At 37.4% G+C, this 15913-nt stretch overlaps 1 protein-coding gene across 1 annotated transcript in view; it reads right to left on the bottom strand.

Moving 5' to 3' along the window:
* Window positions 1-15913, bottom strand: part of fstl5 (follistatin-like 5) — a 175131-nt gene that overhangs the window by 100346 nt on the left and 58872 nt on the right. Inside the window, exon 4 of the mRNA XM_072395234.1 lies at window positions 13242-13490. Within this exon, the coding sequence (XP_072251335.1) occupies window positions 13242-13490 (249 nt within the window). The remainder of the gene's footprint in view (window positions 1-13241; window positions 13491-15913) is intronic.

Raw genomic sequence — 15913 nt, 5'->3', positions numbered from 1 at the left:
CACTGCAGCTACTCATCCCTGCTGAACATCATGAAGACTAATTGCTCCAGGTCCTGGCTTTTGGAAAATATAAATTCCAAAATATATAAATATAAAACTCCATTAACTTCTGACCCTGATTTTCTTCATTTTCAAACATTACTTTTACATTTAAACTAAATAATTTGTACTATTTACTTGAAGAATCAAGTGATGTTGCGCAGTGATCAACATACAAAGACAAAGCAAATGCATCCAAATGCTCAATCCAACTGTGGAGAAAAGTGCCTTTGTTCCTAAGACAACAAGCTCAGAGATGGCATGTGTGTTCACGTGGGGAATTTTGATTCATTACATCCTATTTTTTTATGTGTATTAATGTTGGTTATGCTTTTTCCCGTCTCCAATGCATCCTGACAAGTGCCTCAAAAGTGTGTTTCTTCCAACCAAGACCCAGCGTGATGACACTATTGTGCCATGATTTCCCTTAACAATTCAATTTTCAACAAATGAGCCTGTGGTAGTCCCTGCAGCTATGTCATAACTGCGTTGTTTTTCTACTGCATTTTTCTTCATGCAGCTTTAATAAGGGGGGAAATGCTGCTCTGTATTCAGTGACATCACTATCATTAGCTGGCAATCGTGTCAGAGCAAGCAAATACCACATATTTGTTCAACATAATTCCCCACAGTAGACTTAAAAAGACATGTTCTGGTTAACAAAGTTTTCCTATTACTAAAACGTTGCAAAACATTGCTTTGCTCACTTGAAAGGCACGAATTATTGGGAAGTGTCGACTCCTAAAGATGACAGATGTTTCCAGCGTCTCAAACATTTTGCAAATGAGCCCGGAAGGCACCATCTATTCCTGGACCAAAAAGTTAGAATAATGCCATGAACGTGGTCTTTTACAATTTTAGACCTGCTTATAGTCAACTTCCTTCTCAAGAAAGCAAGATTACACATCCCAAATGTTCCACGTAGAAGACTGAAAGAGCTCAACCTGATTACTTTTAGGGTGAGGTGTATATGCTGCGACAAAACCAACAGAATGAGCAGCTGGGAAGCTACGAGGAGAAGTTGGCAGAGAAGCTACTTGGTCTGTTTTGCTCTTGTTGTGAAGATGGCAGACCTGTTATATTCTGTTTGTGGTTGCAAACCATTGCAACCACAAACCATTTTTCACAGTCATGACAGGTTTTTTTCTTCATGAACATAGATGAGTTTGAAAGGCATTAATATCTTCCTACTATTAAAAATGGTACAATGGCAACTGGTGCTGAACTACAAGAAATGGATTTTCAAGGCAGAAGATATGTTGCTCTCTTAGCATTAGAATCTTTTAACTAATGACTTGTTTGCCCTTATCTTGTCTTTGGCTGGACTGTGATAAGTTTTGTCTCAAACATCTATTTTCTGAGTTAAGCGTGTCCTTTTAAAGTGTCCGTTTACACGCACCAAAGATCATCACATAGTCTCTGAACTACTTCAGGTTTGTGTGTGGCTGCTCTAAATTACCAAAAACCTAATCTGACCCTGCGTCAGCTGATCTGATACACAGCAGATGAGCACATAATCTGGATAGATTGAACTGGAACAATAATCTCCTCAACCCACGTTGCACTAGATGCCACAGCTTTGAGATGGTATGTCCAATGTTCAGAATGATGCATCAAAAACTACTTTAAGGTAATTTTTTCCAACATCTCCACAGCGAAAGATTATAAAACCAGTTGCATCATGCCCTATTTTTGCCACTATTCATTTCAGTATTTATCACATGAAATATTTTGTGTTTGTAAGATGTTACAAATTAAAACTCAGTCATTTCAGAGTGCAACCTTTAAAGAGCTCCTATCATGCTCATTACCCATCTCAAAGCAGATGTGATTGCTTCAGTTTGACTGTCTATCTGTGCCATGATCACTCAATTAGACACTGATCTGGTGATTAACTTCTGAGGTCAATACAGATCAATTTTATTCAGCTTTGTTGGATTTATGTAATTTCAGACTGCTCTTGTTTAGTTCAGCTTGCACACTCATAAAATTGGACAGAGAGCAAATGTATAATTTTTTATTTTTTTTTTATAAGTGAATGTCCGTGTGAGGCTGAAACACTCAAAAACCTCCCCAAAATAAATACAATCAAAATTACAGTCTCAAAATCAATACAAACAAATTAAAAGCAGAACAACAGAAACTGAGCGTCCAAGACCTAACAAGCATCAGAAATTCGATTATTCATCTAAAATCTTTTAGACATTAAAGTTTTTTTTGTCTCTTTTTTATCCAGGCAGAGAGTCATTTAATAAATATAAATTAGGATTTCATAATTTGTCTCCACCATGTCTGATGGAGTACTGCGGTTGAGATGTATGATGCATTAGTAGGTGCAGGACATTGATTTATTTAGTTGAATAATAGTCAACTTCAGAATTACAAATACATTTTTTTAATAGCCTATAAGTCAGTTTTCTTGTACTTCACTTTAAAAAAAATAAAAGGTATATATTTCAGGGATATTGAGGTCAATATTTTTCAGGTTTCTGATACGTGATGTTTTTCTGGGGGGTCGACTAGAAAAGGCTTGAATTGTTTTACATTCAAAAAGACATTTTCTCCACACTGAGCTACAGTGCAGTCTCTTTGGTCACCTTCTGTCAGAAACACTCGACTGATGCTCCTTTCTCTTTAAGGGTCCCTGCACCCACAGAGTGGTTTCATCTTTTTTTCTGGCAGAGAAGCACTTGCAGGAAACTGGATACAATAGACCGGCCCTACACCTTTGCTCTGCATTATCTATTTGTCAGTTTACCACCATGAACACCAAACGGATCACACTTGCTCTCGTATTGTCAATAGATGAGCTTATCACAACTCAACCTGACAGCCGCAGTGCAGGGAGAGGTCAGTGTACAAAACAATATGTTTAAGAAATCTGTACAATTAATATAGTCTATATAGCGCCGAGGCTACCATTAGAAGGATCTTGGTTCCAGGCCTGTTTTGAGTTAAGGGAGTATCTTAAGGAGGATTTTCAGAAGCTTCAGGGAGACTATTATTCCTGGAGAACTTCTATGTAATGTATCCTCACCTGCAGGGCAGACTAAAGGCCATTTTCATTTTAACAGACTGTTTAAGCTTCAACGCCAACACATTATTATCATCAAGGCTATTACCAGTTTCATTATCTAGAGTGTTGGACACTTGATATGGAAGTACAGCATTTTACAATCTTTAGTCGGCGTGCTGAAAACTGACTCTATAAGCTCATTTCTGCATTGATAATTGACATTAAGGGTCTTAACAAAACAGCCGAATATGACACCATCAGAGTAAGGCAGGCTCAAGCAAACAGCTTTGTTTTAAGGCAGGCTTCAAAATAAACTCCTTCCTTGGGCCACTGGAACAATTTGGATGAATTTAGAGTCCATCACACTTCATGTTAATAAACTGAACAGCTTATTACTATTTGGTGCTTTCTACTCTAAAATATCCAATTTAAGGATGGGGGATGAGATAAACTGTATCAATATAATCAACTTATTTGAGTTTAAAGCTTTAGTGGGGAATTATAAGTTCTAACTGTCTCTAAACGTATGCAAAAGGTGCTAACTGGAGGCAATTGATAACCAATAATGCCCAGTGCATTTTCATGGATACTTTTAAACATCCATGCAGATCAGTTTGTCTGCACAAATGAGTTATAAGACATTAAAGGGAAAAAAGGACAATTTTCAAGCCCAATATGTTCTCTTTAGTTGAGAAAGCACATTGCGACAAACTAACCTCAGAATTAACAGGCACAATACCCTGCAGCTAACAATACCTTGGACGTCCTTGCAAACTTAATGATTCACAGGTCTGGATTTTAATGAGGAGCTTGTTCTTTGGCACTGCTGTCGATGACAGCGCCAGATCTTGTTCAGAGGTCGCAGCATTAATGGCGCCACATAGTCATTAAAAGAAAGCAAGAACACACAGGAGGTTCTGAAACTCCTCAATGTACACAGGCTGCGCTCAGTGGAGTGACTCTCTGGTGGGAAAGAGGCAGAAACATCGTTAAGATAGAAGATCTCTGGAGGACGGAAGCCATGATGCTTCATGAGCATGTTTTTCCTGGCAGAGCCCAGGGGACTCATCAGCGGGGAGTTTGTTCTACTGAGATTGCCAGGGAAGCAGCTAAAAACAAAAGCACTGCACTTCAAGTTCTGCTTTTATAGACAAAATAGTTAGATGTAATACATAAAAATGTGATAAACTGTTTGACAACCTAAAATGTAACTGTACCCTCTATGTTTTGCAGAGAAAAAAAATAGATTCATCAAAGTTAAGATAGTTAAGATAACAACATTTAACTGATAATATCAGAGAGGTTGGAAATCTGTAACAAGAGCATAGTAATTTTGTTTGGAAAATTAAAGTACTATTTTGTTTTTGGATTCAAACTTAAAGTTCAGGTTTATAAATCTACATGAACATTGATCCTTCAATGTCCAAATGGCTAAAACAAAAACCATGTGAACCTCTCCTCTGCTTTCACATTCTAAATAAAAATGCACAGGATGGACTCGAGCTCTTGTTTTCTCTCTTTGTGGATGTTAAGAACTGTCTCCATCAATGTCAAATGCCTGTCAATTTCTCCATCACAGTGAATTAGTAAAAAGAAAATGATTCGTCTTCTACGGAGGGTTAATCCTCCTTCACCTTTCTGTCCATCAAATCATATTACTGAACTTGCCATTCCCTATACTCGCTGCATCCCTTATGTCTTTGCACATGTTGATCCGTGTTTTCCATCAACTGAAGTAGCAGGGAAATTATCTTGGGCTTCAAATATTTAATCAAAGAAATACTGGTTCACTTTGATAAGACATCACGGCCATTTCATTGATTTTAATGTCAGCTACTGCATGGAGTATGTACTGTAGCATGTACTCCTCGTCCCCAAAAATACAGGGCCAGCAGTAGGGAACATGTAGCCAGACATCCATAAAACAAAACAGTTACAGGTCGATTTGTCATCATTCATAGGAAATGTGTCACAGGGTTGAAAAAAAAATTATATGCAGCTGTATTGTGGGTTAAACAGGTTCATTAATAACAGCAGTGCTCCAAACAAAGGATATTAATGGTTGCTAGGTAGCAAAGACATTTACCCTCTATATTGACCATTTTCTTTCTTTTCCTACATCTGGCTATTAAATTTTCCACCCCTTTGTGTTGTGTAGCTCAAATCAATAAAATTCAATTCAGAAGGAAATTAGAATTACATTTCTAACCACGAGGAGCATTCTTGTTAGACAACATGGCCACGCACCTGGTGGGTGCAGATTTAATGCACCATTATCTCACTGGTAAAGAGAAAGCAGTACAACTTCAGCTAAATAAATTAAGTTTGTCTAGAACCAGAGCTTAATCCATCCCATCCTTGACACGACTGCATTCAAACTTGCTGCTCTGTTTACCTTTGCTGTTTGGAAATAAGTCAACTCGTGCAATCCTGCTAACAGACAAAGCAATTGAACCAACAATTCCTTCTAAATGCTTTTTATTAGATTCATTTGTATTAGCATTTGACTTGAAACATAGCTGAAATACCACTAATGAATTTTAATACCACCTAATAACATTTTTCTCAATATAATTTGATTTATTTTGTCATTTTTAGAATCACTATACATATATATTACTACACCACTGGCACCATGAATTTGTATTAGAATACTCTCTTTCAGACCGTGTGAGACTGTTCTGTTCAATACAGAGTAGTAACTGTGCATGCCTAACCTTTTAGTCATCTGTATGAACTATATGTTTGACCCTATTTGCTCATTCAGTATAATGCCAAGGTCCATGGAAACTGCTGGAAATGATCTGATGTGCCAAGTGAGCTTACACCCATGACAAAATACTTCTTTGACATCTGTTGTTTCTTATTTGATGACGATGTTTTCCCCTAAAACATTCAAACCAGCATTTTGTGAAACTACATGAAGTCAACCATTTTGCTTCATACAGGTATGATGTAACGTAATGACACAAATTCATCTCCACGTGGAACTTTGATCCATTTTACAGCATGATGCAAAAATAAAGGTAAAGATGTAATGCAACAATACCAAAAGTTGTACATAAAACAACAAAAGCTCTGGCAGGGTACATTTATTCTGAGCAGACTTACTAATGTATGAGCTCCCAGATAACTGAATGTTTGCACTGAAACTACTTGCTTGATTTGCCGCAACCTTAACCCTAATTGTCTTTGCTCGCAGCAATTTCTTCCTGCAAAAATTACTTGCCTTCATGCGCACATTGCCTTCTGCAGATTGGACAGGCTTTTGTGCACCACTTAATTTTCAATCAAAAGATGATCCTGGTTAAGTTTCCGTGCTGTGCAAGAGAAAAATGGGGGTCAGATCCTCTCCCTAGTACTAATGAGAAGCTTCAGTCAACACATGGCTGTCATTTTTTATCCTGTCCGCCACACAGAAAAGAGGCTCTGTGAAGGTCTGACTGATGAGGCCTGCCCATTTCCAACTTGGACCCATCCAGCCTGGAGCAGGACCAGTAGTTATTCAACTTCTTGGCATACTGACGTCAGTGAAAGCTATTATTATTAATGGCTTTAAGTTTGAGCTTTCTCAGGGGAGCAACTGTCTATCAAATGAATATAAGGCAGAATTACTTCAGTGATGAAGAGCTCTCATCCTCTCTGAAAATATTTAATCTCATAAAGATGTCACTATGACAATGAATATAGTAAAAAAACATAACTTTTTTCAATAGATGAAGAAATAGCTCTGCTAAATGGTACATTTTCTACTATGGTACTCCATTCTGCTGCAAGTATCTTAATTGCAGAAATTTGACTCTCTAGCATTATCATGCAATACCCAAGAGAAACCTCTTGATGTAAATCCACTATAGAATTAGAAATAGACATGTGTCTAAGTTGTTTTTAATCAATAATAGCTCTACAGGGTGGTGTTTTATTTCCTTTTAATCTTTTAAATTAGAAACAGGATTGAGAACTAGAGGAATTTAGATGTACCAAACTTATCTAAAAGAAAATGACTTGCATCTTAAGGAATAAAAAACATCACTACTGGCTGCCAGATTATGTGATTAGCCAATAAACGATAGAATGACGCCATTGGTGATCAGCTGATCACCATTTAATTTGTTTCTGTGAGAAAGCAACGTATGGACAAAACATCCATTTGGCTTTTGACAGTTCATCTAAAAACAGCCAATGGTCAGAGAACACAACCAGTTTACAACTGGTTTAATATACTGGACCATATGCAGCCATTATCAAAGATTGCAACAATCCCAAGGAGCACACAAACATAATAAGTCAATGGTTAGGGTTGATTAATCTTTGGAATTTGTGGAAAATGCCTGCACAGCCTCCAACGTCTCTACTCGCGACCACAGAGGCATTTGCTTTATATGGAGGCTTCATACATACGCTCAAGTTTGGCTTGTTACATTTACAAACATCCCAGCTTTTGGCGCATGAAAATGCTTTGCTACCAATCGTGGCAAAACATGTTAACAACACAGATGTGCATTTCTCAACTTTTCTCCCACTAGTACGCATTTCTCAAACTATATCCAGACACACACCACTTACATAAACTTAAGAAGCGCTATTAATGAATAAACGGCAGGACAAACACTCCGATAAACATGAAATCTGGTCAACAAACCTACATTTTGCTACAGTGAAGAAGCAGCCTCTACGTCTAAGGTGCTGTGGTCGTCAAGAATTTCTCTTTAGATAAAGAATCAAACTACTGAATGTGTGTGAAAGATTTCTCAAGTGATGTCAAGCTGCTCAAACAAATGTGCATATGCCTTCACTGTGTATCTTTTCATCTAGTAGCTAGTTTATTCCCTTTTCCAACTATATAATTTTTCCAGATAAATGCTTCGCTTCTTCCTTTAACCCCAAATAATTTGAATATAAATTTAAGTTTAAATTGACATTCTGTGCCTGTAAATGATTTACATTAAAACGAAAATCCCCCAGAGACCATGTCATTCTTAAATTCAGAACGCATTTTTCAGGCATTTTTCATGCATTTCAATGAAGATAACTGACGCCCTGCTGAAAGCTCTTTTCTAATCATGTCAAAGATTGATCCCTACCGAAAGCATTGGGGTCCTGTTGGCTGATTATTCTACTAACAGCTCAATTTGGCCTCTAGTCTGAATAATAACCTTTGATTAACATAAGAAGTATGTCTATAGTGACAGATATCAATAAACAATGGGTCCATAGAAAAATCTGTGTAAAATGCTTTATTCAGTGACCAGCTGGTAAAAGGCACCACAAATTAACAGTGAAATCTGCCCAAATGCTTTGTTTTGAGTGTTGGCACTAATTTAATCTGTGACATATAGACTACTCTATGGCCGTTTGAGCAGGTCTGAGAGGCTGTACGAAGGCAGAACAGTATTTTTTATCTAAATGCAAGCATTGTATGTGTTGTATAATTGTATTGCATTGTATACAGATATAATCCCTTTCAGTCATATCTTATGACTCATGAGAAGTGAGTGTTGGTATTTTCTCTACAGAGACTCTGGATTCTAACTGCAATTTTCTGGTTCATTTGCTCAGACAGTGTATAACCTCATGCTAATGAATGGGTGAGACAACAAAAAGGAATAAAATTAAATCATTGTCTCCTTCCTACTTTCTTCTGTGTTTCTATGTGTACTTTTCTGCTACACATGTACAAAGCCTCACACAGGAAAACAGATTTCAGAAAATCTGGCATCGCAGCACCTTCCTTCTGGATTGTGTGGAAGTGTTTGCATGTTTGTTAATTCTTTAGAAAATGCGTGTTAAACTGTAAACAAACACATTTAATTTCTGTGATTTGAAGCTTTGCTCTGTTACTGACTGAAGCCTCTTACTTTCACATTGTTCATCTCTGCTGAAACATCTCACTTTCATTCAAGCCAGGGTGCAGCAGCTCAGTCTGGATGTTTTGTTTGGAAACAGCAACTCAAAATGAAGGCTTAGTCTGCCTCTAAAGTGCAAATATAATCTTTGACGTTTACCGTGTTCACCATAACAGTTTGGGATTACCATACTGACATTTGGTTATTGCTCATACTAGAGCTGATGGGAATATCAATGAGAAATGTTGAGCTCATGGCGCAGTAGAAGGAAAATAAATCATCGACCAACTAAGCCAAACCCCATCCTTCAAAGCACATAAATGTGGCCAATTTCATGTCAATTCATCTAATGGTTTTTGAAATAATTGCTGGATTCATTGACCAAATGAAGACATTGTCATCCTTGGAGTCAGCAACCATCAGGGGCAAAGTGTTGGGGGGGGTAAGAAAAATAATAATTTCACCGGCTCTTTAGGCAAATGGCCTTACTTTCTCTGTAATTAAATGAGAGCTGCTGTTAAAAGCTGATACCAAAGTAATGTAGAACCACATAGCAACAAATGAGAAGAGATTCATTATTATGCTGTGATAATGAGCATACATCTCCATTTTGCTATATGAATTGAACCCATTACCTGAAGGACAAATAATCAAGTCTAACATTTGACATGCCATTGAGAACAAATTCTATTTTACCCACTAATAAAGGCCTAAAACTTAATTACATCTAGCTTTGGAATGTAAGGTCTATTACATTTGCTCAATTATTAATTTCTTCCGTCTGCGTTAGTACTTTTTTAGTTGCAAAAAAGAAAAAAATTACTGTATAGTACCTATGAAGAAATATTTTTGTTGCTCTATGTAAAACCTTCAAAATTGAAAAAATATTTAGATTATTTACAATTTGATTGATTTCTAACCATTTCAAAGTGATGAGAATAAAATGAAGCTTATAGAAGAGTTGCTAATTGCTTCAACAGGCTGCTGTGTCCTCTCCCCACAGCCAATGAAATAAATTGATTACATATCAGTCACAGTGAAAAGAAAACCTGTCTGGGCTGAGCAAAGGGATACAATGAGGAAAAAAAGACGGACTGTGTTTCTTTCATTTGTTCTTTTGGCTCCTGTTGATCTGATATCGACTGCCTGACATTGGTCAAACATCCCACTCTGCATGGTGAATAGATGCTCACTGGATGCGGAGGAGGTGGAAGGACTGGACAGGGTGCATGAAAGAGGCTGATTACGGCTGTCAATCACCAGGATATCATTGATCTCAATCCCTTTTTCTGGGATTGGGATGACACAGAGGCTTTGAATGTCAACACTAACTTACCTGAAATGTTTTCTACAATCTTTATGTATGCCAACTCATGCAGCTGCCTTTTTAAGGTTGTTTTTAGTGGCACTCGTGTCAGGCCTTGAATTTCAGGACCAGGCTTGTGGGTATTGTGCATATAATTCACTGAATGCCACAGATGTAGTGCTCTTTTGTAAGCAGTTTCCACACATTTTGAAAGCAATATAATTTACTAATATTCAGCTAACATAAGCAGTGGTGCGCAATGCAGGAAGAATGTACAGAAAGACCTTTGTTCTTGAGAGTATGAGTGGTGCACCTGCTCTTACCAGCTGTACAAGGCTATGAGCTGACGCTGCTATTGCAGCATATCTCTGCAACGTATTTACAGAAAGGTTTGACTGATAATGAACTTTAAGTCATATATGCCATTAAGTTTGGGTGCCCACAAGTGAAGTCCTGTAGCAAGAAGATTGTATTTGGGTTCTCTGTGATTTATAGAAGAGCATATTTCTCCCAAACTGGAACCATAGACAGAGAACACAGTTTTTTGGGGGGTTTTTTTGCACTGTGACCAAGAGAGAGACCATTGAGTTGTGATGATGATACAAAGGCTTCAAGGTTCAAGTGAGGTCAGATAAGATAGACAAGTTGTCTTCTGTTGCTGTGGAAACAGATGATACAGAGTGCTGCTGCTGCGTCATCAACAAGCTCAGTTTGGTGAAGGAGCTCTTCTTAGCTCTTCTTAGCTAGCAAGACAGGCTCAGTGGCTCTTTGATAAGTGGCTGACTAAAAAGTATTTTAAAATACTTGTGTTATAGCAGATAAATACACAATGTATTTTTACACAATTAAGATGACTATTGAGCAAACTTAAACAACAGAAGTCAAGCTGACAGAGCAGCAAATCGTGAATAAGACATTTTTTCAAAGTATGCTGCTTGATGTGTTCAATAAATAACTAAGTGTGCTATCCCACGGGAATGAGAGAAAAGAGAACAAACAATTGAAAGACTAACAGCACATGTAAACACGTTTAGAAAATGAAAACATTAAGAAACAAAAAGAAATTGCGTCAGTCAGACCAAAACCTTTAAAATGCATGTAAAGATGTTAGTGTCCCTTGAATTGTACAAAAGTCAAAATCACTCCTGCTTGTATACACTAAACTAGATTCAAGTGTGCCTCAGAACAGCACACGTTCCAAAGATCCATCTTATTCATCTTTTTAATCAAAACAGTAAAGTTTAAGTGCATATTAAAGTAGCCGAATTCCCAGTAAATCTGCTCTCACATATTTTTCTGTTTCTTCTCTCAGACTGTTAAACACATCAGAAATTGTGACTGAAAAGCAACTCATTAAGACTGTGTGAACGTGCAGCTGCCCAAGGCATGTCCAGACTGCTGCAGTGGTCTTATAAAAACCAGATTTTATAAAAAAAAAGAGCATCATCATTCAAGTGACTTAAAGGCAACACCTGTGCAGTGAATTTGTCTACATTTACAAGCAAGATTATCTCCGACAGAGGAAACTGAACCTTTTCTGTCATAAACAGCATCATGCTGTTGAACATATCTCGGTAAATAACTCAAAACCCCTCCCATGCCTGAATACTGGGAGAAGACGGTGGTTTAAATAAATGGTCAACATCTAACCTTAAAAACTGAACTAACACACCCAAATAATGTAGTTAGGAAACAAATCACTCCTGCATGTATACTCTAAACTAGACTTAAGTGTGCCTCAGAGCAGCACACATGCTCCAAAGATCCATCTTATTCATCTTTTTTATCAAAACAGTAAAGTTTAAGTGCATATTAAAGTAGCTGAATTCCCAATAAATCTGCTCTCACATATTTTTCTGACTGTGTGAACATGCAGCTGCCCAAGGCATGTCCAGACTGCTGCAGTGGTCTTATAAAAACTCAATTTTATGAAAAAAAAAACGCATCATTATTCAAGTGACTTAAAGGCAACACCTGTGCAGTGAATTTGTCTACATTTACAAGCAAGATTATCTCCGACAGAGGAAACTAAACCTTTACTGTCATAAACAGCGTCATGCTGTTGAACATATCTCAGTCAATAACTCAAAACTCCTCCCATGCATGAATATTGGGAGAAGATTGTGGTTTAAATAAATGGTCAAAATCGAACCTTAAAAACTGAACTATGCACGCATCTGTACTGAGGCAGAGCAATAGCAAATTACATTACTGTTTATAGTTCAACAAGCATGGAAAAAGTATTATTACTAGCAGTTGAGGTCACAACCATATTGGATTGGTTTAAAAGTCTCTTCAAAGAACACACCTAGAACCCCAGAAAGTTTTGTTATCTGTACCAATAGTGTATAGATCTGAGAACCTTTACTTGTCTCTTAAAACTCTACATTCAAAAGTTAACAAATATGCAGAGAAACATTGCTAAATCAATGCAGAGGTTGAGTCTTGTAAATAGTATGCATATGCGACCTGTGAGTATTCTGAAACTATTCCCTTCGGCCTGAATGGAACAAAAGTGCAGAGCGTAAGGAGCTCCTGCTGCTCTGATGTGTTGCGTTACAGAAGGGAGATGAGCCTTGTTTCAAGGGACCGAGAATAATTGCTGTGTTTATACAAGCAATGGTAGAGAGCAGTCAACCTTCTCCAGGGAAATATGAACACTACAGCCACCTGCTCCTGCCGCTAAATTAAGCAGTGCATTTCAAAAAGAGCTATATGACTGGTTTCAAATTGTGTCCTTTGAACTTTATGTTGAATCATCTATGGTGTGCCAAAAAAACGGCTGCATTTGACATGTTATGTTATGTTCCACATTGTATTTTTCTGTAAGGCACATCATATCTGAGACCTGATGTATGAGCTTGTATTTTCACATCAACAATCCGTATGTCAATGATTTTGTTGACAATGCCAGAGATCGCCTCCAATTATGATGCTGCCTTCATATTTTTCGCTGTATAACACTTCCAACATAGATTAAATATAATTATTTTCAACACATCCATCACTGGAGAAAGGTCCGATGAGCTCTTACCTTTGTAGAAGCATTCCTCGCTGTGCATTATGGTGATCCTGTGTCCTTGGAGACAGGAGGCCCGGTGGAGCTCACAATGGTTCTGGTACAGCTTCCCATCTGAACCACACACGGGCTTATAGTGCGGTTTACAGTGATCCAAGCACCTACACTCCCCTTGGTCAGTATCATGGTTGACCACACAATGGCGTCCCAAGCCACAGTACTTGTGTTCACAGGGCCCAGGGTAGCCATTGCGTCCCATGAAACCTGCAGAACACACAATGGAGGAAAAAAGGAAAATAATGTTTCTTTATCATTCTGCAAAACAGATAAAACACCTGTATTTATGCTTCCATTTCAGGCTGAATCTAATTTATGCCTTTTACAGTCCCCTTGGCCTTCAGGGAATACCCATCAATAATTGAGGATGTGTAAATTATGCAAGGCAAATCAAGACTGTTTTATCTAATATCTGCATCTACAAAAGGTATGACTACAGGATGTCATATACATATTTTAATAAAGTTACATTAACTGGCAGAAACAAATATCTTCAGTCTATGTGGGCTTGTATGACCTCTGAAATATTTACTATACTGCTTGATTTACTAATTTCAATTAACGGTGAGTCCTGTCAAAATAATATTAATTGAGGAACACATACCAAAAAAGACCAGAAAAGAAGAGAAAGAAACAGCACATAACATATGTTTTTTCAAGCCTTTTCATGAAAAATTTCAGATAGGTATTTATTATTTGTTAATTTGCCCATTTCTAACTATCCATGGAGCATCAGAAAATGTAAATAAAACCGCTGGTGTCCTACACTAAATGTCTTAATTTATGTTTTCCAAAAATATTGGAATTTTTGCTTTAAAAATGAGTGATACAATATAAACAGTTCAAGTACAGTTTATTTAGTTTATCTCAGTATAGTTCTAATCTTCGCTGGACCATCTGCTCAGATCGTGAACACTATGATTATATAAAGTATTTTCAGTATGTAACATAAATCAAGACTTTAAGATGTTCTTTTATACTCCCTTTTATGCTTTGGAAATAACTAAAAAAGTTAGAAAAAGCTTCAGGTGTTAACCTTTTGTTGAACTCATATATAAATGACAACGTGTAAGGAGTTCACAGCTTTTTTTCTGTGACTTTTTTCAAAAGCTTAAAACACAAAAAGGATCAGAACCACAGAGGTGACACTGGTAATGTGACTCACAGTTCACATGTTCATTTAAAGCCACAATCCAGAGTGTGAACATTACACAATGAATGACGGGAGAAGGAACAATTTGTGTTTTGCAGCAATAACACATCTTCAAACAAAGAGACTCTTTAAACAGCAAGGACTTAAACCTTGAGGAGTATTTATTCAATTCTGTGGTTAAAAAGAAGAGGGTCATGAAAAGAAGATGAGCCGAGTCAAACACTGCAGCGTGTATGGTAATACAACAGTAAGTGAAACTTCAGAATTGATCAAGATATTCACTGAGGATGGGATTGTGTTGTGCTCTTCCTTTTCAACCCATAACTAAAAGTCTTGGCAGGATACCGACGGGTCCATACAGTAAACTGTGAACCACATCAAATACATCTGTTTTCTAACAGCATCTAGCACACTGAAGATTGCTCTTTGGAATAGTCCTCAAGGGGTAGAAGGATATGTTGAACACAGAAAAGAAAAATTAATAATCAGAGTGAATGCCTCTCAAGGCTGCACTGTTACATTCTAAACACAGGGGAAGGCTGGCAATGACCACATGGAAAATTATTACAGCTTTGTTGGGCAATCATTCCATCCGCAAATAGGTCATGGAATGTACAGCCATTCAAAAACTGCCAAAGTACTATACTTAAAAGCAGGATCTGCTCATACCGGCCAGTACGTCTGTCCAAGGACAAAAACAGGAGGTTGAATAAACCAAGCAGCCCAACGTGCCAGCTCAATGGGCTTATACTACACACTTCTGCACTGTATCAAAATGAAAATCCTTCAGAATTAAATTAAAAAGAAACTCTACTGTTCTTAACATTGTGTAGACTGTGATAGATGTACATTCATATCATAGCATGAGCTATTGCCATTTTAATTACCACTTAGACAAATGGTAAATCCGGTTGAAGGCTTAAAAACAGGATGATTTTAATAAACAGATCAGATAAAAGTGTAAAACCCGACATTTATCATCTTTGGTAGGCACGTTGCAAGCATGCTTTTTTTCTCCCTTCCTGGAACCCTGCCTGGATGTATTGGGTATCTGCTTCATTTATTGCCATTTTGAAATGCCTGGTTATTAATTGAAACCTGTTTTTCATTTGATGAAACGGAGCCTTTAAAACTGTTGTTTACAACATTCTCGGCCCTCTCCGAAGCTCATGTAACAAAGTATGTACACATATTTAAGACGTATCTTACCATTCCTTTTGTTGCAAAATGACAAGCAGGACATTTTATTGGATATAATGAGTTAAGATGATCACATGCATATCTTTACATACAGGCCACCCTCCTGTGCTGATGAATGGAAGCACGAACAGCAAAATCACACCAAGCAGCTGCATGAAACAGTGTCAGGAATTGTTTTTTAATGAACACCTTATAAATAAAATAACCCACCGTGTGCATATTAAGTGAGCAACATTTGTTTTATCTCTATAAAAGAATAATGAAGGGAAGAAACGCA

Source organism: Leuresthes tenuis, unplaced genomic scaffold (assembly GCF_036924035.1).
Source record: "Leuresthes tenuis unplaced genomic scaffold, fLeuTen1.0.hap1 SCAF_11, whole genome shotgun sequence".
Taxonomy (NCBI): domain Eukaryota; kingdom Metazoa; phylum Chordata; class Actinopteri; order Atheriniformes; family Atherinopsidae; genus Leuresthes; species Leuresthes tenuis.
This window is presented reverse-complemented; position numbering and strand designations above follow the sequence as displayed.